Here is a 20584-nt window from a genome sequence, read left to right as displayed (position 1 = left end):
CCCTACAAATCCTCCAAACCTAATCTATTATGAGTGTTAAAATCTCTGTGATGCCCTGGCCGGTGTGGCCAAGTGGTTAGAACATTGGCCCGAGCACTGAAGGGTCGCAGGTTTGAGTCCAGTCAAGGGCACGTACCTGGGTTGCAGGTTCCATCCCTATCCCTGGTTGGGATACATGTGGGAGGCAACTAATCCGTGTGTCTCTCTCATATCGCTGGCGCTCTCTCTCTCTCTCTCTCTCTTCTCTCTCCACACCCCTTCCTTCCACTCTCTCTAAAAAAAATCAGTGGCCTGGCTGGTGTGGCTCAGTGGTTGAGCATCGACCCATGCACCAAGAGGTCACTGGTTCGATTCCCAGTTGGGGCACATGCCCAGGTTGTGGGCCAAATCCCCAGTGTGGAGCATGCAGGCGGCGGCCAATCGATGTTCTCTCTCATCGATGTTTCTCTCTCTTCCTCTCCCTCTAAAATCAATAAAGAAAAAAAAATTTAAATCAACGGGGAGAAAAAATATCCTTAGGTGAGGATAGACTGAAAATAAAACCTCAGTGACATGCCAGAGGGGCTGAAACAAACCACTAAACATCTGACTCCGGACGTCAGCAGCGGTCACAGGCAGTGAAAAGGCAGGTTACTGAAGATGACACTCGACAGTGTTCTGTGCTAAGGAACCGTGTACGCACCGAAGGTGTACACCGGCACGTGCACACGTGGCTTCCGTGGCAGTGTGTGATTGACACACCGGGGCCACCAAGCGGTCACCTTACAGATCTCATCTGTAGGACGTGAAATACAAAGAGAACAACGTCCTAGAAATACAAGCATTGCGACAAGAGCACAGATGATCACACAGCCCATAACTTTCCAGACTGGCCTTCCCACTACGAAGTGAAGGCCACGCGCTGTGTTCTGCCTTCTTGTTTTGTTTTCCTTTTACCTGAATGGTAAGAACAAAGACACATTATCTCCCGCTACAGATACGTACAGAGGCAGGATTTTAAAACCTCAGACATGTTGCATGTGAGTGCAGAGGAAAAGGACACAAATGGACATGTGTAGTGACAAGTCACTGCTAACGCTGCATCTCCATGTCCCCAAGAGATTTTCTACCCAAACCAGTGAAAGAAACTTCTGGGGGGAGGGAGAGGGGCTTAACAAACCAGACAAATCTCTCTCTTCCTGCTCAAGCCCAAACATGTCCACGGATTCGGAGCAGAGTTGCCCCGGAAGCAGCTGCCGCCCACCTCCTCTGCTTCCCCGATGCTGGGCAAGCGTGACCGGGGCACCGCGCACAGGTGCATGCCGCTGGAGGGGCTCAGCTTCCAAGGAAATGTCCACGCTCCCCAACTGTGTAAAAGCTGTGAGAAGTAGACACCGCCACCCCCAGCTCGAGGCCAGTGTCTAGGGTGCACACCCCCACTTCTGTGCTTCAGGGCTGACCACAAACGCCACACTGCTCGCTTCCCCCCAGGCCTCCGTGTTCTTCCCCCTGGCCCCTGGGAGCGACGTCTGGCCCTCGGCGAAGGGCAGCCCCTGTCTTCTGTGGTCACCACACGTCAGGTCCGAGCTCCCACCGGCCCTGTCTCTCGAATTCCCCTCGAGAAGTAGTGTTCGTTATCAACCGTGGTCCGGGAGATGAACGAGGTCACAGACACGGATCGGGACAGACAGCCGCTGCGCTGGTGGGATCGGCGAGGAGGCCGCACCTGTGCTGTGCAGTGCGGCCCCGCAGGCCTGCCCGTTCACTCGGAGTGCTAACGTTCCCCGTCAACAGCACACTGTTGACAAATATCCACCTGTGTCCTGGGAATCCACGCAGCCACAGCTCTGCTCTATGCCTGAAGCTTTTCAATGCCACAGCGCGCATTCCATTTGCCCCCAGCCTATTTTTGAGAAAGAAGAGATTGCAAACATTCTCGCAAGGTCGGCGATTCCAAAGCCACAGAACGGAGGACGTGACATTCCCCAGCAGAAGCAGCCCACCCGAGCGGGGGAGGCGGCTCCCACTCTGGGCACCCGAGTCCCGTCCCCGTCTGACGGCCAGCAGCGTCCGGCCTCAGCTCGGTGGCGCCACACCGAGATTCGGTCGTCCCCCGAGACCCGTTCCTGCCGAGCTCTCAGACGCTGTGACCACACCATAGGGCAGTGGGAAGGGCACCCCGGCCTGGACAGTGTCCGGCGAGGCCGGGGCCCTGCAGACGGCGGTCTGGGGGCGTCTGCGCCGCACGGGCCGTCAGCTCCGCGGGGCTGGGCCGCTGTCCCCGTTGACCAGCTTCTTCTCCTGCTGCTCCGCCAGGGCCTGCCACTTCTGCCTGTTCTTCCTGCAGCCGTCCAGCAGGGGGAAGCAGTCCTGGGACACGTGGGTCAGGGCCTGGGAGAGCAGAGACAGCCAGCCGCTAGGAGGCAGGAGGTGACAGTCCTGTCCCGGGCGTGCAAGGCCCCCACACACTCTAGCTCATCTCGGGCAGGCCCGGGGGCTTTCCCAGGCTCCCCGATCACACACCAGCGCCCCTCGGAGGGAGGCCGTGTGGAGACACAAAGCACACGCGTTCCAAAACATCAGCGCTGAGCGAGGGAAGCGCCCCGGGGGGGATCCACTTGGCAGAGAAACTGCACGTTCTGCCCTTAACGGAGCACAGATGTCTCCCCAACATGTGACTGGACGGGGACACCTCGGTTTCTGCGTGTGTTCGTTTTTGCTAGAAAATGTTTTTATACCATGTAGTGACACAGATTTCACCCAAGATTTCAATACAGATTAATTCATAATTCTTTGCGGCATTATTATTTTGCAATGACAGTGCCAGAAAGATTTAGACAACAGGATGCTCATTGCAGTTTTCTTTCATAGAGAATGTGGACTTAAATACCCAACAACAGGGTTAGGTAATTTGTGTTACTATTCTGCAGTCTTTACCCCTGTCCTAGAAAAACATCAGACACAGAAAGATGTACATTATGACATATGATGAGCTGCAACAGCCATTTATGTTAAATGAAAGAAAAAAACAGGAACATCAGCATATCGCTGGTAGTGGAATGATAACCTTTTTATCTCTCCTTCTGTTTCTCCGTATTCTCTGACTTAATGAGGACTTTGATTTAATGATTTTACTTCTTCTGTGAAAGACACTAGCAAACACACATCAGTACACACAGAATTGCAGGGTGGAGTCAATGAAAGGCAGCCCTGTACGCACAGGGACTAGAGGGGACTCTATCATCGTGGGAGATCTGACTGTGACTTTGACTGCGTTTCCGAGCCCGGGGGAAAATCAGGAGACACGTTGGTATCTTGAACCCTTGCTCTGGGGGAAAGGGCCTGTCATGGAACGAGCAGAAGCTCGGGTGTTGGAAGCGGTGCTCTGAGCCCACCTGCGCAGAGGCCTGGACGAGGGGGCCCGCCGCAGAGGGGAGACAGTGCAGATGCCATTCAGCCCCTGCTCCAGCCTCTTCCCTCGCCGTCTCTCCTGCCCTTTCCTCCCCCTCCTTCCTCAGCTGCCCCCGCGTTGTGGTGAAATCCTTCTGATGCCTACGAACCAGGACTTGGGGGATAACGGACTCCGTGCACCTGCTCGACGGGGCCAATATGCCAGCATCCTGAGAGATGAACTTCCCAGACCCAGTTACTGGATCTGGGAAATGTCTGGACTCCGGGGTTTCTTCTGGCCTCAACTTTCTACGAAAACACCAGGATAAATGCTCTTTTCCCAAATGAAACTTACGATAGTTTCCTGTGTAACGTTCGAAAGACAAGGGCAGCATCCATTTTCTGAACTCGGGGTATAAACATCACAACTAGTAAGCTGGATGTTTTCGGGGACTACCTTGAACTCGAGAATAAAATCCCCAGCCGGCAGGTGTCTGGAAATGGGAACTGATGGTATTCTTCTATCCATCTCCTTTTAATCCTCACGGATATTTCATTACTAATATTAAGCTACACTGTAGAATGAGAGGGTTGGAGAATCAGTTTTCTTTATTTGGGTCAAAACTTACACTTAAAAAGAATCTGCTGACATGGGGCGTGCCCAGTACACCCCCTCAGGGACCGCTCGGGCTCATCGGCCGTAGGGTCCCTGCGCTAGCTCAGAGCCTGGCATACAGCAGGCGCTCAATAGATGGCCATACTTCGGTGAACTGAAGTTTCCGAGAAACTGTAAATAAAATGTGTTCCCTGTTCGCTGCATGTTCCTTGGCAGGAGAAACAACACGTGTGAGCCTAATGTCAATCCCTTCCATTAACTTGAGGTTTTAATACATAGCAACCCGAGCTTAGCAGGTCTCGTTTCCACAGACATACCTCATACAGCTGTAAGCAGATGGCGTCTATGAAGCCGACTTGCATACTCGGGATTTTGTTCTTCTTCTCCCTGTTCATGAGATCCTGGAAACACACAGGGCCTGCGGTCACTTAAGAACACATGCTCATTGGCTCCGAAACTCCAGTCACTGGCCAGCTGAGAAGCCTGCCACCTCCTCACCTGCCTCCGTACCCAGCCGGCACCGTGCTCAGGAAGGCCCTGGTCCCCGGCCCCGTCTGTCCTGCTGTGATGTTCCCACACCCCCCCGGAACTGTTCACTGACCTACAGTCCCCCACTGACAGAGTCAACCACGGACCCACAGCCCACCACTGACCTAGAACTCACCTTTGACCTAGATTGTACCATGGTCCCAGAGTTAACTAGTGACCTAGAGCTGATCACTGACCTACACTTGACCATTGTCCTAGAGTCAACCACTGACCTAGAGCTGACCATTAACCTAGAGCTGATCACTGACCACTGTCCTAGAGCTGACCGCTGACCTAGATTTGATCATTGTCCTAGCGTTGACTATTGACCTAGACTTGACCAGTGTCCTAGAGTCAACCACTGACCTAGAGCTGATCACTGACCTACACTTGACCATTGTCCTAGAGTCAACCACTGACCTAGAGCTGACCAATAACCTAGAGCTGATCACTGACCACTGTCCTAGAGCTGACCACTGACCTAGATTTGATCATTGTCCTAGCGTTGACTATTGACCTAGACTTGACCAGTGTCCTAGAGTCAACCACTGACCTAGAGCTGATCACTGACTTAGAATTGACCATTGTCCTAAAGTCCACCGCTGACCTACAGTCCACCACTGATCTGAAGTTCATTGCTGATGTAGAATCTACCACTGACATGAGTTTGGAGAATACACAGGCTTTGAACTGTCGCTGCTGTGCAATCAGACACCCTCACTCTGCGGAAGGAGGAGCTGAGGCCACAGCTGACTACAGCTCAGCTCACACAGAGCGTTCGGGAGAGGAGGGTGTGGATGTTGCTGCGGCTTCTCCCAAGAGCTCAGTAGGGGAGCACCGGTGAGCCTGGCACCTTGCGGGAAGCACGAGTCTGTCTGGGGGCCTGTTTAGAGCCGAGCGAATTGTCCTTGGCTGTGGTCACCGCCCTGCCCGCCACTCTGCAGGGAGATGCCGAGCTTCTGAACAAGCCCACCGTCACGCTACGGAGGGCTGAGACGGGGAGACGCAGGGTGTCCCCAGCGGAGGACAACGAACACAGGCCACTCAACCACGTCCCATGTAATATGGGCTCAATACGTGTTTGTTTGAATTGAAAAGAGAAAACAAGGGAAAAGACTCTAGGCTTCGTTTTCAGGAAAAACTCATTCCAAAAGGGGGTGAGTCTGCGAGGAAACCCTTTCTTGTATTTGAGATGCAAACTCTATGCGAAAGGCAGCACGTGTAAAACCCTCCAAAGTCTCCGTGTCCTTCGACACAGCGCTTCTGGGAAGTCATCCTAACAAGACGACGAAAATGTTCAGCGACACAGATGTTCGCCCAGGGCGGTGTGGAACGGTGGCCACACAAACATCAGGCCGCAGGAAGTGGTGGACTGCGGTTACATCTATTTTATGTAACCATGTAAATAATAGACAGAAGGGCATCTGTTAGAATGGAAAGTGGCTTATGGTATTTAAATGGAAAAACTACCCCAAGGGGTATACTATGATGGAGCCAAAATGAGAGGAAACTGTGTTCCTAAGGAGACACCTCACTGATGCCAAGAAGGAAGTTTATCATAAAAAAGCACTTGAATAATTATTCAAACAGTTGCCACCAGCAGGGTCTCATACTCACCGCGGGCTCTATGTTGAGTTCCTTCCTCTCTTTGTCTCCTTGGTCAAAAAATTCAGCTGCTACAAGCTCCGCTATCTGGAATGAACAACAGAGGATGTTCCGGCGACCAATTCGTGTCGCTCCGTGACACTGAACGCAGATGACAAACTCTACCCAATCGGTAGCTTTCTAGCACGTTGGTAAATTAGAATAAAGCCGTGATGGAGCGTGAGGTGCTGCCTCGTCCACTTTACAGGTGCGCCTAGTCACCTGTAACCACTGGAAAGGGCCGACGCGTCATTTCAACCTCAGCGCTTCGTGGGCAGAGATGCAGTGTGAGCCCCTCTGCTCCGTGGATGAGGCCTCCGGCACCTGTCACCCCCGGGGTGTGAGCACACACCACACAGGTGTGTCTACTGTGATGGGTGCAGAGGGCTTGTGCATTTTTATTAACCTACGGGATCCTCCTCTTCTCTCTCTAAAAATGTTCATCTGTTGCTCTTGTTGAATGAAGTGGGTTGTTTATCCTGCAGTTCCCCTCCCAGATTTGCTGATTGACTCCCTCTGGGGTCCTGTAGTGCCTGTGCCCTGTATTTCCACGCGCTGGTAATGAGATTGGGAGCCCGATTCGTTTGAGACTGGAACTTTTTTTTTTTTTTTTATCCTCACCCGAGGAGATTTTTCCATTTTTTGTTCAGGTAGAGTGGGAGGGAGAGAGAGGAACAGAGAGAGAGAAACATCGATGTGAAAGGGACACATCGAGTGGCTGCCACCCGCACAACCGACCAGGGCCGGGGACAAACTGCAACCGAGGTACATGCCCTTAGCGGGAACCGAACCCGGGTCTCTCAGGACCGCAGGCCGACGCTCTAACCGCTGAACCAAACCAGCCAGGGCGAGACTGGAACTTTTTAATTTACATGTTTGCCCTGGCCCATGACCACTTCCTGGCGGCGCTGTGCGCCCCATCGAGGGCTCTCTAACGCGGCCTGGGCCTCCCTTCCTGACGTCAGCAGCCACGGGTGACCTCGGTCGAGGTCCAGTTATTAGGGGCTGCAGAGGCTGCTTTTCAATCAGTCATCCCTTTTCCTTTATTAGTCGACATACAATAAAGAGAAAGTTAATTACTTAACTACCCTGAAGTACAATTGGTATTTTTTAAAAAAAAAAAAACAAGAGAAATGCTTGATCTTCTCCACTCTAATTACCATTAAAAAACAAAAAACAAAAAACTGTTCACCAAAGCATCCGCTACAGATGAGGAGGGAAGGTTCTGTGTTATTATCTTCATTATTCCTCTGAACTCTGAAACGTAACCGTGTTCAGTGTGCTCCGACCCCTAATGATGCCGTCGGTTGTTCCATTTCGGCCGGTGGGAGCGCATCAGGTGGACTTCTCTGTCCCTCTGCCGGGACCTGCGTCCCTCCCTGCCTTCCTGCCAGCTCACGGGTGCGTCTCCACTTCAGAATCACCACAGACGCTTTCTTTCCCGAGCTCCCGCTTCTCTACACGGAGGTGTGTACAAACCCAGGTAGCGCGAGGTTGGCCCGCTCACCACGGTGATCGCCGGATTCAAGCCCTTCCGGGGGACGGAGCCAGGGCACAGAGCAGGTTCATCCAGTCTCAGACTCACAGCCAGTGGGACAGGATTATGCCTCAGATCTTCACCTTCAACCACGCCCCGAATCCTGGTTCTCCACCACCCACCCCATCTCTCAATTCCATCCTACACCACTCACTGCAGGGGCTGAATATCGAGACAGCGTCACCACTCATGAAATTACTACTGACAACAGCTTTAAGGGCTTTTTCTTTCTTTTTTTGGACAGTTCTTTTTGTTTTTAAGGTACATCCTACTAGAGAGACCTGGTCCAGTGATTGTGTTGATATCACCTGGAATGAAACAGTCCGCAGTGTGGTTTCACAACCCATATTAGGTTTGTTTCATTTCATTTTCAAGGTTTAGTGATGTCTAAAATTCAATTTGCATTGACCATTGTGAACACTATTTACATGGTTCCAAAGTTGGACCTACGAAACAAGCCCAGCCCAGCGGCTCTGTGTCCATCCCCACCCCTTCAACCCCACCCCCAAGGAGCGGCTCATGAACTCTGCCTGTGCTTACTCCTCCCCTGTAATCGCTCCAGTCCACAGGTGACGTGCACCTCTTTTCACACCTGCAGAGGACGCACTGCGCAAATGGGCTCAGGTTACCTGGGCGGCACCTACTGGCGAACACTTGGCCTAGTTCCAGTCTCTGCTGTTACAAGCAGCACTAAGATGAATAGCCGTGTGTAAATAAGTTTTCCTGTTCTCACCAGTCTATCTTTGGGAGGAGAGTCCTGGCAGGAATAATAAGTGACGGTGTGTATTTCTACACTTCCAAAGGGTTACAGCAGTTTGCATTCCTTGTCTTCCCACAGCGCCCCCAACAGACAATGTTCCAAACCTTCGCATTTTTGACAACCGGACAGTTGAGAAAAGGTATCTCAGTGAGTGTGCGAGTGTGTGTGCGAGTGTGTTAATGAAGTAGAATGTACATACCGTGAATTGCACAGATCACAGGTATGCATTTCAATGCCCTGACAGGTGCCTATGACCAGGTAACATGCACCCACCCAGGTGCAGACGGTGCCCTGGTGACCCTTCCCAGGTAGTGCTCGCCTCTCCTTCCCTCCCTCCCCCCAACCACTGTTTTACTTCCTTTCACCATAGATTAGTTTTGCCTGTTCTAGAACTTCATATACATGGAATCCCAGTGTGTATTCTTCAGCGTCCTTTCTTTCTTCCAAATCAGACCCCAGGAAGTGCTCACGAGGCGAATCCAGGCTGTTGCGCACGCTTCTGACAGGCGCTGGGGTTGATTCTGGTCTCTCACTACTGGGAATGAGGCCGTTAGGGGACCACACAGGCTTTGTGTGCGTGTGTGTGCGAGCATAATTTCATGTGCATTCTTCCTTCCGACTGAGGTTCTGAGAACCTCTCCGAATGAGGAGGAGCCGTGCTCATTGCTTTTTCTTTCTTTTTTTTTTTTTTTTTATCCTCACCCGAGGACATTTTTCCATTTTTTGTTCAGATAGAGCAGGAGGGAGAGAGAGGAAGAGAGAGAGAGAGAAACATCGATGTGAAGGGACACATCGAGTGGCTGCCACCTGCACGACCAACCAGGGCCGGGGACAAACTGCAACCGAGGTACATGCCCTTAGCGGGAACCGAACCCGGGTCTCTCTGTACCACAGGCCGACGCTCTAACCGCTGAGCCAAACCGGCCAGGGATCATTGCTTTTTCTATCAGCTTTTTGTTCAAACCTTTGGCCCATTTCTCTGTGGGGGGTTGGCCTTTTTCTTCTTTGCTTTTTAGCAGTTCTGTAATATTAGAGATGTTAACTACCCAGCTGAGAGAAGTTGCAAATATGTTGCCAGCTTCTCATGGTCCTTGGCATGGCTCACAGCATCTGCCATGCAGGAGTTCTGTTTCCTCATTTCTATGGAATCAAATGGATCAATCTTTTTCTTTATTGTTTTTGTATGTCAAACCATGGTTAGGGAGGTCCTCTCCTTCCCGGGTCACAGAAGAATCCACACGTGTTTTTGTTTAGTATTGGGACGGTTTGCCGAGTGGACCCCATTTTGCCCCGCGCCATCTGGCTGTGGATACGGGGAAATCACCCTGACACCGTTGAGTTGAAATTCCACGTCGCCGTGGTTTTCAGCGCTCTCTCCATCCCACACTACGTGTCCTGGGCCGTTCCAGGCGTTCTGTCGACCTCGCTGCCCGTCGCCCGCACCACATGCTTTGATCACAGAAGCTTCACCTCCCTGCTCTGCCTTCCCGAGGTCTGATGTGGAAGAAAGAGAGGCCCATGAAAATAGAAATTCTTCCCTCTTCCATTATTAAAGGGATGTGCTCCAAACCTCTCTAAGTGAGCCAGAAGTAGTACTTACCGAAGGAAACTTACCAACGGCCAGGGTTTTGCTCTGTTCACACAGGTGTTCTCTTTCTCAATATGGCTTACAAATATTAATAAGTGCTAAAGAATCTTCCACAGAAGAAAACTTGTTTATGTCCAATGACCTGCTTTTGACGCTACTTAAGAATTAGGTAAGTGCCACAAATACTTCAGAAGCTACCTTTAAGAGTAAAGACTTTTCTTATTTTGATTTTTTAAAAAAGTCATTCAGAGAGAGAGGAAGGGAGAGAGAGAGAGAAATATCGATGACAGAGAACATCGACTGGCCGCCTCCTGCACGCCCCCCACGGGGATGGGGCCGACCACCTGCGCTCTGACCTGGAATCGAACCGGCGACCTCCTGGTGCAGGGTCGACGCTCAACCACTGAGCCGCACCGGCCAGGCTAGTTTTTAATGATTCCTTTTACCACCACCGATCAACATACCCGCTGCTGAATGGGCCAGGGTTTCGTGATGGCAGACAGGTCGCAGGCCGTCATCAGCATGGCCCTGCAGGGGAGAAAGAAGCCCACAGCCCTGTGAACTCCGCTGGGAGTGTTGTCCTCCTCGACCGTCACTAGCACAGAGGCCCAGTGAAGACCCTCTAACCACGGGGATGGCCGTTGACAGAGACGGAAGAAACAGAAGCAGGGTTTATGCAGACACGTGGCTGATTTTGTGGTGTCTGAGGGTCACCGTTCTGGTCACCCAGCGAACTACTGGCCTTCGCCCTCCGGCCGCCTCCTCTAGCCCCGCATGGCAGAGGGGAGACGGCACTAGCCCTCGGCCACGCTGGCTGCTGCTCTTACTGTTTTCCCCTTGGTGCCCCTCCCAGGGAGCGTCTGACCGATACACTGATGCTAGTGACCAGCCGTTACAGTCACACATGCTGATGAAAGGCCTGTGGGAGCGGAATTATGGGGGTCACCCCCATCCCTCGCTCACGCAGTGACTTTGCGTTATCGGCGTCTGCCGGCAATGGCAGGAGGTGCTCCCAGTCTGTCTCTTGTGGGCCTCGGGGGTCCGGGACCAGGCACTGCAGACCCTGGCCCCATGACTGCCCCATGGAAATAGTGCCGCCTCAGCACAGTGTTTTCCCATCTGGTCCAAACACCTGCCACCTCATCCTCTGAACTGGTTGGAAGGAGCAGGCAAGAAGGCCGCCGCGGGGCGTGGACGCGCTCAGGGAAGGCCCGCTGGTCGCTGTAGCAAACCCAGCCTGAGTTGCTTCCCCCTAAGTCCTGCCCCTTCTCCACCCCTTATGTCACGGCCACGCTCCTGGGAGAGACGAGCGCACCAGGCGCTCCCATCACGGCTCAGAGCATCTCCACGAGGGGCGTCGGTAGAACTTGCCAACACAAGCAGCCGCCCGCAAAGCACACTCCGCGCCGGCCCGCGCCGAGTGGGGTGCACCGCGAAGAGCGGGGCCACGGTACGTGACCCCGGAGACCTCGCGGGCACGGGGAGGACAGCGCAGCGGCGGACCCCGGGCCCAGGCTGGGTCTCGTGGCGACCGAGGCCAGCTGGTCTGCGCTCACGTCCCTACGGCTGGCCTGAACCTCGAGGACGTGAGGACGCTGCACTGCGACATGACCGCAGGACGGACGGCTGGGCTTCTGGGCTGCGGCCTCAGAATCCGCGCCTCCAGGCTAAGCAGTGACAATCCCTTTCTAGAAAGTCACCGTCCTGGGAATCGCATGTCCTAGCACTGCCTGTGTTCTTTCCTCTGATACAGTCCTCGCCCTGCGAAGGGAGTCAAGGCAACGGCCAGGGGACGGCGTCCACGGCGCGAGGGGCGGGCAGGGGTACGCGTGGGGGACACACACGCATCTGGGAGCGCCCAGTGGACGGCCGTGCGGCTCTGCCGTCATCTTCCAGAGCAGGAAACGCTTCCCGGCCGGCTCCTTGCACACACAGCTCACAGGCTGCCATGTGCAGCCCTCTCGTCCCAAAGAACCGGGAGGTGAACGCGGGAGCCGGGGGCCGGGGGCGGCCGCCCCGCCGTGTGCTCATGCTCCTTCTCGAGCAGAGGAACGACGCGCTCGCTTGAATTCACAAGAGCATTTCTCTCCTCTTGAAAAGAAACCCACGTTCCGCCTGCTGTAAACACTGGCGAACTCCGATAGCCCCTAAGATCACCATGTCGTCCCAAACAATCCCAATAAAACCCGCCAGTGACCAAGTCCACAGGGCAGCTCAGCCCCAGCTTGAAGGTCAAGAAGGAAGGCTACTCACAGAAACAGCTCCTTTTGGTGAGGGTCTTCTAAGCTGAATTGGTTTTTCCTGATCAGTTCAAAGAACTCTCCTCGCCGCCTTGAAAATCAAGAAAAATATTTGGTGGTTATGAGGAGTCCCGAAGGCTCTAATCTGGTCCTTGCGGTCTATAAAGAATCATGGATTCCATCTGGGGGCAAAATAAAAAATAAAATCTCGAATGGCTTTTACCCACCTTAGAACCCAACATAAAAATCATTATTTCGAAATCACCCCATTATTTCAAATATCTCACTTTTCCTCCTCCTACCGTGTCCTCCGGGTGGAGCACTGACCCCCACTTAGCACAGATCCCAAGGACGGTGTCGCCGTTCCTGAGTGTGACTCGAAGAAAGTGAGACGGTGTGTGTCAGAATGTGATGCTGAGCACGACTCAAGGAATTTCAAATGGGTGGCGTAAGAAGAGCTGTATGATTTCAGTTCAGTGTCACAGGACCCGTATGTATCGTGAGACAGGGTAGAAAAGAAATAAGGTCAGGACAAGTGCCCTGTGTCAGTGGGACGTACTTCTGAAGCGAAGAGAGACGGCGAACACGGGGAACGCGCGTTCATTGGGCGCCCAGCGAGTCCCCCCATGTGCCCAGCACTGTTAGCATCTCGGGGAGCCATCAGGAAACAGGGACCGTATGGGACAAAATGGACTGTGCGTGACTGAGGACCGAACATGCAACGCAGGTGTCGGGAGGGTTCCGAGGAGACCCACGCGGCCGGGGAAGGTGGGGAAGGCCCTGTGGTTACGGGGCCTTTTCAAATTCCTGGTCATTCGATCATCTGTATGCGGCAATCGTTTTGAATCAACTGGAATGCGCTCAGAGTTCTATCATCCTAACTGCCCGGAAAGTCTCCCGAATTCAAGGAGCAGAGACCTCCGAGGCGGTCTCTTCCCGTCTGCCTGTTGGCTGTTTTATGTCCCTAAAGGGCTGAAAGCAGAGGTGCGGGCAGGGAGGCGCCGTGTCTAGGCCGCAGTCCCGTGTGCAAGCCACCGCCTGCCCCGCGGTGCGTGCACACCCTCGGGTGTACACTCTAAGTTCCGAATCAGTGGCTTCACAGCCCCGCACTGCTGCCTCTAAGAAACCCCGCGGTCTGGGGAGCGGCTGGGCCAGAGCGTCTGGGCCACAGCTCGACGTTTCCCGACGTGAACCTGCGAACTTCCAGGACCGACATCCCGGTGATTTCTCGGAACTTACTTGATGTACAGGGCTAGGTCTGTAGCCAAAATCGCTTGCTTGATTATTTTCAGCGCGGTCTTGTACTCTTCGATGGACAGGCCGCTGAGAATCTGATTGCCCTTCAGAAGAAAGGAAAACCGTGGTCAGCGCCCCACCCGGAGAAGCTGCCGACAAGAACAGAGCGGAAATGTAGTCACAGATGAAACGCGTCTTGGAGTCGGACCCGTGCATGGGGGGCACCTGCTCACTCGGGGGCATGCTCGGAAGCAACGTTTCTCCTCTCTGCTCCCACTGCCCCGTCACGTGAAACCACGGCTTCACCACAGCGCCTGCCACGTGTGCGTGTGTGCACCCGCTGCCCACCGCAGGCCTCGTCCAGGCCGGACACCTAACATTCCAGCTGCCCGACACTGCAACATCAGAGCCCGTGAACAAAGAAGGGGGTGGTGGAACTCTGAGATAACTGATCACGAAACATTGTTTCTCCATGGCCTCTGTGATGAATCCAGCAACATCTGCCCAATTGTATCTAAGTTAGCTTAGCATCCCCGCAGTGTGCTCCGAGGGCAAGGGCCCATGGCAGGCTTCCTGGCACGTAGCTGTGGTTTGAAGCACCAATAAGGACTAATGAAAAGGGGACCAGTGCAAATACTCAGAGTTCTCACTCCATAACCCTCTGTATGTCCTGCCTGCAATGGAAAACACACCTCTTATCCTGAACTGAGTAAAACACGCCTCGGGTTCTCAGAATGACTCACGAAGTCAGATCGCGTTCTACACCCCAGGCCGAGGAAAACCCAGGGGCTCAGGATGGGGACCCAGAGGCAGGGGGTGGTTCTGAACACAGGGGAGCGGCAGGGTGCTGGGCCGGGCGGACCCTTTGCATGGAGGACGGCTAGATGCCGAGACTGGGCACAGATCTGACGACGCATCTGTGGTTACGGCCATCCACATTATTTTTCTTTTCCTTATTGATTTTAGAGAGAGGAAGGGAGAGGGAGAGAGAGACAGAAACATCGATGAGACAGAACATCGACTGGTCGCCTCTTGCATGCCACCCACTAGGAATTGGGCCCACAACCTGCGCATGTGCCCTGACCGGGAATTGCACCAGCGACCTCTTGGTGCAGGGTCAACACTCAACCACTGAGCCACACCAGCCAGGCCATAAATATTACTGTTAAATATCAAATCATTTTAGATTCTGGGCCAAACAAAATGATCCAGAAAATATCTTCTGACCCTCTAATTATTAGAAGGCAAAACCATGTCGAGAGGAAAAGGAAAGGTCTTTGGGTGTTAGTTCGTACCCCCGACCCCCCGGGAAAGGCTGTAGGTTCCCGTATATTGGTGCTCCCAGAGACAGAGCCCGAGGCCTGCACACGTACCCCAGGGTCCTCCCATGTCTACTAAGAACAATGTGTCACACACATTACATTGACGTAGCCGTGGTAGGAAAACGGTTAAACACGATTTGTAGAAGAGGTGAGCATAGTTTCTTTCTAAAAGCAGAACAGGATGTTACACTAAAAGCTTCAGCTAAAGCACAGAGCGCAGATCCCAAGGTGACCGCAGATGTCCCCGTTACAACACGGCACGCACATTCCTGAGAAGTCCCCGTTCTGTAAGACTGCACCCTAAAAATACCAGGGTTACGGGGAAGACATGTCGGGGCAACTACCCAGAGCCACTGCAAACCGGAGCGCGAGCCGGGCCAAGGACGGGCCCGTCCAGCTGAGGCAGGCTGCCCTGAGGAGGGTGAAGGTGCGGACAGACGGAGGGGAAGGCGGGGGTGGGGCCCCGGGGCCCAGAGCAGAGCACAGTGGTCGCCTCGGGCCGCCCGCCGTCCTCAGTGTTCTGAGCCAGGACGCAAGGGCTGCTCGGCAGGAGCAGTTTCCTTTCTTGCTGAAGGTCAGCAGTCGGCGCCCACGAGTCCGGCGCCCTTCCCAGGAGGACGTCTCTGCCAACGGCCCTGACGCATCATCCCCGCTCGCCGACGCACGGGGATGAATTCACGTGAAACAATCTCACTGTGCGAGACCACGCGCAAGATCTGTAAGGAGGGTGCCAGACCGGGTGCGTGACTCCTGACCTTTGCGCACACCCAGGCTCAGGGACAGGCGAGACAGTGAGGGGACCTCCAGTGAGGGCGGGGGTCCCTGCGCATCCCTGGACGTGTGTCTGACCCCCGTCTGCAGACTGACTGCACAGAGAGGCTGCGCCCTGGGGCAGCCTGTGCCCTTGGTCTGGAGGCACGGCGTGGACTTGAATCCTGTCCGCTCCCAGTGGACCACGGAGAGGGCAAGAGAACCTGGGCAGAAAGGGGCACACAGCGACCGACCAGGTCTCAGGAGCGGAGGAAGGAGCCCCACGGTGATCAGGGACAGGTGGTCATGCACATTAGGACACGTCCCAGGGGAAAGCCCAGTGCGGGTGCTTGGCCGGGACCAGGAAATCACTCCTCAGAAAAGAACTCGGTTTCTGCACCCACTGCGCATCAGGAGCATCGCGCACAACTTTGGAGGATGTTCTGCCTCACCTCTGCCCTAGTCTCCCTCTGTCCTCCAAGTCTCGGGGTTCGGGGTGTGGAAGGAGTTAGAAACCCAGGTGGGGATGGGAGAAGCCAGAAGGCAGTCAAGGGAGGCTAAGTCAAGGCCGGACTCTGGACTCGGACACAGGACCAGGCATGTGGATTTCTAAATCGAGATTCGTCTATGACATGTTAAGGTCTAAAGTGGCTGGGGTGCCCTGGCTGGTTTGGCGCAGTGGCTGGAGCATCAGCCAGCAGACCAAAGACTCGTGGGTTCGATTCCGGTCAAGGGCACGTATCTCAGTTGTGGTTCAGTCCCTGGCCCTGGTTGGGGTCGTGTGGGAGGCAGCCAGTTGATGTGTCTCTCTCACATCGGTGTTTCTCTCTCTCTCTCCCTCCCTCCCACTCTATCTGGAAAAAAAAAGGGAATAAAGTGGCTGCAGAGGTGACCAGGCAAGTCACAGGCCACCCTGAGGCTCCCTCTGCAGCCCACAGAAGCAGAGGCAGACAAACTGCTTTAGGAGGGTACCCTGTGCCTGTGCCCTGTGCCTGTGCCCTGTGCCTGTGCCTGTGCCCACAGCAGGTGTAACTCAACTCACGCATGCACACAGTACATAATGTGAGGAATGAACAAACCGGAATAAGAAAATAAAAAGTATTCTGTTGACTAGGCAAAAACAACCATCGCGAACATGCTGGTGTACATTTTCTCAATCTAATTTTCCTCGACATAAGTACGACTAGCATAGCAGGCCATTTGCTTTCTCACAATGATAAATACTCATTTCTCGAAGCTGTTGAACAGCTTCATTCCTGAACAATTTGTTCCTGGGCAGAAGTTTCAATAAAAAGAGGCAAAGGTACTCGAGAGCTGTACCAAAAAAAAAAAAAGGGCAGAATTAACTAAGAGCCAGAAAACACGTTTTGCTCGTTTCTGAGCTGGAATCATGAGGAAGGACCCCGAGGCGGCCAGAAGCAAACCACCCCACTGGGCAGCGCTGACCGTGTGGCGTCTGGAGGAGCCAGGCTGGGGGGACCTCAGTGTCCCGGCTTTCTTTCCTTACCCAAAAAGGAATAAAGCAGGCGCAAGAATTATGATCCTGGGCACGGGCCCAAAACTTAAAAATACAGCTGAGTTTACACAGCTCTCCCCTCGGACCCCGCGCCGGGCGCTCACCGGACTGTTGAGGACCATGAGGCACTGGTCGAAGTGGTGGTGCTCCAGGGTCGAGTGGCAGTACAGCTGGGCCAGGGGGTGCTCGCTTCTGCAGGGACGGGGCGGAGAGAACACAGAGCACGGTCAGCTTCCGCGGCACGCAGTTCAGCGACCTCCTCCTTGTCACACTGGCTCACCAGGAAAGAGGCTATTGCACACCATCCATCACACCAACCACTTCCCCGTCTTGCTGAGAAAAGGGAGGCGATATGTGGGAAATGAGTATAACGAGTCCAGCGGTTTCCAGAGGCTGGTTCAGAGTGTAAGCAATCCCATCGGCTGGACGAAGGGCAAAGTACTCACTGCTCTGGACTTGGAAAAGGGGTCTCTGAAATAGCCGCACCTGTAAGTTTTCAAAGTCACGGCTATGATTAGTTTAGAATCTGAAACAAAGTTCATGCTGGCCTTTCCCGTGATGCTCTCTCCTTTCCTGAGCCCCGGGGGGAGAGGGGGGACTGTCTGAGGGGGACCCAGCCGGGGTGTGAGTGATGGATGCAAGGGAGGGACAGCTGTTCCCCAGGCAGGACCCGGCGTTTCGGTGCAGCGGTCCTGGGAGCTCCGTAGACTGGATTTGGGGGGCAGGAGGGACGCCTGGCTGAGTGAAGGGGGCAGGGTCCCTTACTCAGTTCATGACATGTAGCAGAAGGTCACAAATCAAGTCCCAAAGCGTGACGCGTGCAGCCCAAGCCTCAGGTTTCTCATGACCCTGCGCATGTGAGCGGAAGGCACACTTTCTATTCTTTAAAAGGAAAAGTCCGTCCCGAACGTCTCTGTTCTAAGTTTACAGCACTGCCGTCTGAGTGAAGCGCCACACCAGGTCCGAAAACACAACTTCTACTCTCCTTATATGACCACGGGAATTGTTCTTCTGCTTCGCAGTTAATTCGGGGACACAGAGAAGCTGCCCAAGACCAAAGAAACGTAATAGGAGAAGTACGAGCTTAGGGAAACCAAGCAAGAGTACTCTCTGCTTGCTGCCCCCACAGGCTGCCCCAGGCTGCCCTGCTTGGTCACTGCGACCTGTCCCACTAGCTCCTGCCTCCTGTGACCTCTGGCCCTCCCGTCCTTAGTGAGTGGTTCTGTGGGTGATGACTACTCATCGATGGAGTCAGAAGGGCAGACCTGCGGAAAGACATCCACGTGCTAGAACCAGGACAGAGATGATGCATGGAGATGAGGTAACCTGTTCTAGAACCGAGGTAGGAGAAGGTCGGGGCCAGAGTGGCAGAATCCTACGGAGAGACGCAGAATTAGCGGAGAACTGCTCTGGGATAGACCAGATGGCAGCTGCTAGGCTACATTTCACCTTGTCATTTACTGACAAGGAATCAAGGGAGGAGATGGCTGGGGACTAGCTGAGCTGGCACTGTTGGTTTTAAGGTACCTGCGGGACACTGGGTGGGTATGAATGTCTGAGCTCAGGAACACGTCAACGTGTGGAAGACAGCCGGGCCACGGAGCAGGTGAGATGGTGCAGGAAGATGGAGGACACGTACAGAGAGCCTCGGGCAATAGACCCCATGTCCCTTCCGAGTCCTGCCCCATGACAGCGTTTGCCCATCACTCAGATGTCACGTGCTAACGTCACCTCCAGCCTAGCCTCTGCCTCCTTCCACCCTAGGGCGGCCTCTGCCCACTTCGAGGTCCACAAGTTGCCCGCGCTGTCTTGGCTGCCCTTTGCGTCTCCAGAGCTGGCTGCCCCTGGGACCCCAAGCCAGCCCATGGCTCCAGCTCATTCCCGTCCCCGTGTTACAGAGCAGACGTGGCCCTGGGGCAGGCGAGTCCTGCAGGACAAATACACCCAGTCTGAAACTTCATCCTGATTTCACTGAATCTTCAATCTTGAAAAAATTCATTTGATCATTTTACCTCTTCTAATACCAACCCATTTATCATTTCCCCCTCACTGCCAAGCTCCTCTACCCCCCTCTTTTTCATGGCTGCCCCTGGAGCACACATACCTGCATGTACACCTGCACACATAACTGCACACACACCTGTATGCACACCTGCATGCCCATCTGTACTTATCTGCATGCACAGCACACTTGCATGTACACCTGCACGCACACCTGCATGCACACCTGCACTCACACCTGCACACACACCTGCACGCACACCTGCACGCACACCTGCATGCACACCTACATGCCCATCTGCACTTATCTGCATGCACACCTGTGCACACACCTGCATGCACACTTGCATGTACACCTGCACACACACCTGCATGCACACTTGCACATACACTTGCATTCACACCTACACACACACCTGCATGCCCATCTGCACTTATCTGCATGCACACCTGTGCACACACCTGCATGCACACTTGCATGTACACCTGCACACACCTGCATGCACACTTGCACATACACCTGCACTCACATCTGCACACACCTGCATGCACACCTGCATGCACACTTGCACATACACTTGCATTCACACCTACACACACCTGCACGCACACCTGCATGCACACCTGCACTTATCTGCATGCACACCCGTGCACATACCTGCATACACACTTGCATGTACACCTGCATGCACATCTGCATGCATACCTGCATGTACTCCTCAGTTCTTTCATTTTCATCAGTGGCACCATCTTTGTTCCAATTTCTTGGACCAGGAGTCATGATTTTCCCCCTTCTTCCATGCATATAACTAGCTGTTCTACAGCGAATTAAAAAATTTTCTCCTTCAGTCTCTCCCGTTGAGCCAGAATGTGATTTCACCATGCGCCTGGCTTGCTAGCTGAACTCTGGGGCTCTCATTTCTACCCTTTTCCTTGTACCTTCAGACTCTTCTTCCTAAACAATGTCCTTGGTTTCTGGCCACGTCAAACCTGACACGCACCGCTGACTCTTAATGCTCTCTCCCTCCCAGGGTACCTTCTACCTGTTCATTTGTCACCTTCCATCCCTGGTCAGTGAGCCATCAGCATGCCCATGGCAATGCCCCCCTCCCGGGTTTCTGGGATGTCTTCATCCACCTCCTCGCATCCTGCCCACGTTTTAAGATCCCGTGGAAGTCTCGCTTCCCCCACTCACAGTGGACATGGAGCGCGCTGGTGCTGGCCGCCCCCCATGCTGGGCAGGCAGCCCCCACCACGAAACAGCTGGGACTCGTAGTTCCCTCCTTGCAGTGAGCCCTGTGGGAGGCTGAATACCCCCGGGTCCGGAAACCACAGTTCATGGCTCTCGTTCTGCCAGCCCAGCGCCAGGCCCTCGTCACTGGTCATTATCCGGCTGCCAAAAACGTCGGCTAATTTCACTGTACTACCTTATAAAACACCAAACCCGAATCTAACCAAGTAAATGGACTGATCACTG

At 53.9% G+C, this 20584-nt stretch overlaps 1 protein-coding gene across 4 annotated transcripts in view; it reads right to left on the bottom strand.

The window, feature by feature from the left end:
* Positions 1–429: 429 nt before the first annotated feature.
* PDE5A (phosphodiesterase 5A) overlaps positions 430–20584 on the bottom strand; it is a 116589-nt gene continuing 96434 nt past the window's right edge. For all 4 annotated transcript variants that reach the window (XM_036240179.1, XM_036240177.1, XM_036240180.1 and 1 more), the window contains exons 15-21: positions 17211–17298; positions 13522–13622; positions 12296–12373; positions 10507–10570; positions 6131–6205; positions 4303–4386; positions 430–2370 (exon numbers count right to left, since the gene is read on the bottom strand). In XM_036240179.1, coding sequence (XP_036096072.1) covers positions 2233–2370; positions 4303–4386; positions 6131–6205; positions 10507–10570; positions 12296–12373; positions 13522–13622; positions 17211–17298 — 628 coding nt within the window. In that variant the 3' untranslated portion in view covers positions 430–2232. The remainder of the gene's footprint in view (positions 2371–4302; positions 4387–6130; positions 6206–10506; positions 10571–12295; positions 12374–13521; positions 13623–17210; positions 17299–20584) is intronic.

Source organism: Molossus molossus, unplaced genomic scaffold, assembly GCF_014108415.1.
Source record: "Molossus molossus isolate mMolMol1 unplaced genomic scaffold, mMolMol1.p scaffold_m16_p_4, whole genome shotgun sequence".
Classification (NCBI taxonomy): domain Eukaryota; kingdom Metazoa; phylum Chordata; class Mammalia; order Chiroptera; family Molossidae; genus Molossus; species Molossus molossus.
Note: the sequence above shows the minus strand (reverse complement) of the source record. Positions and strands in the feature narration are given on the sequence as shown.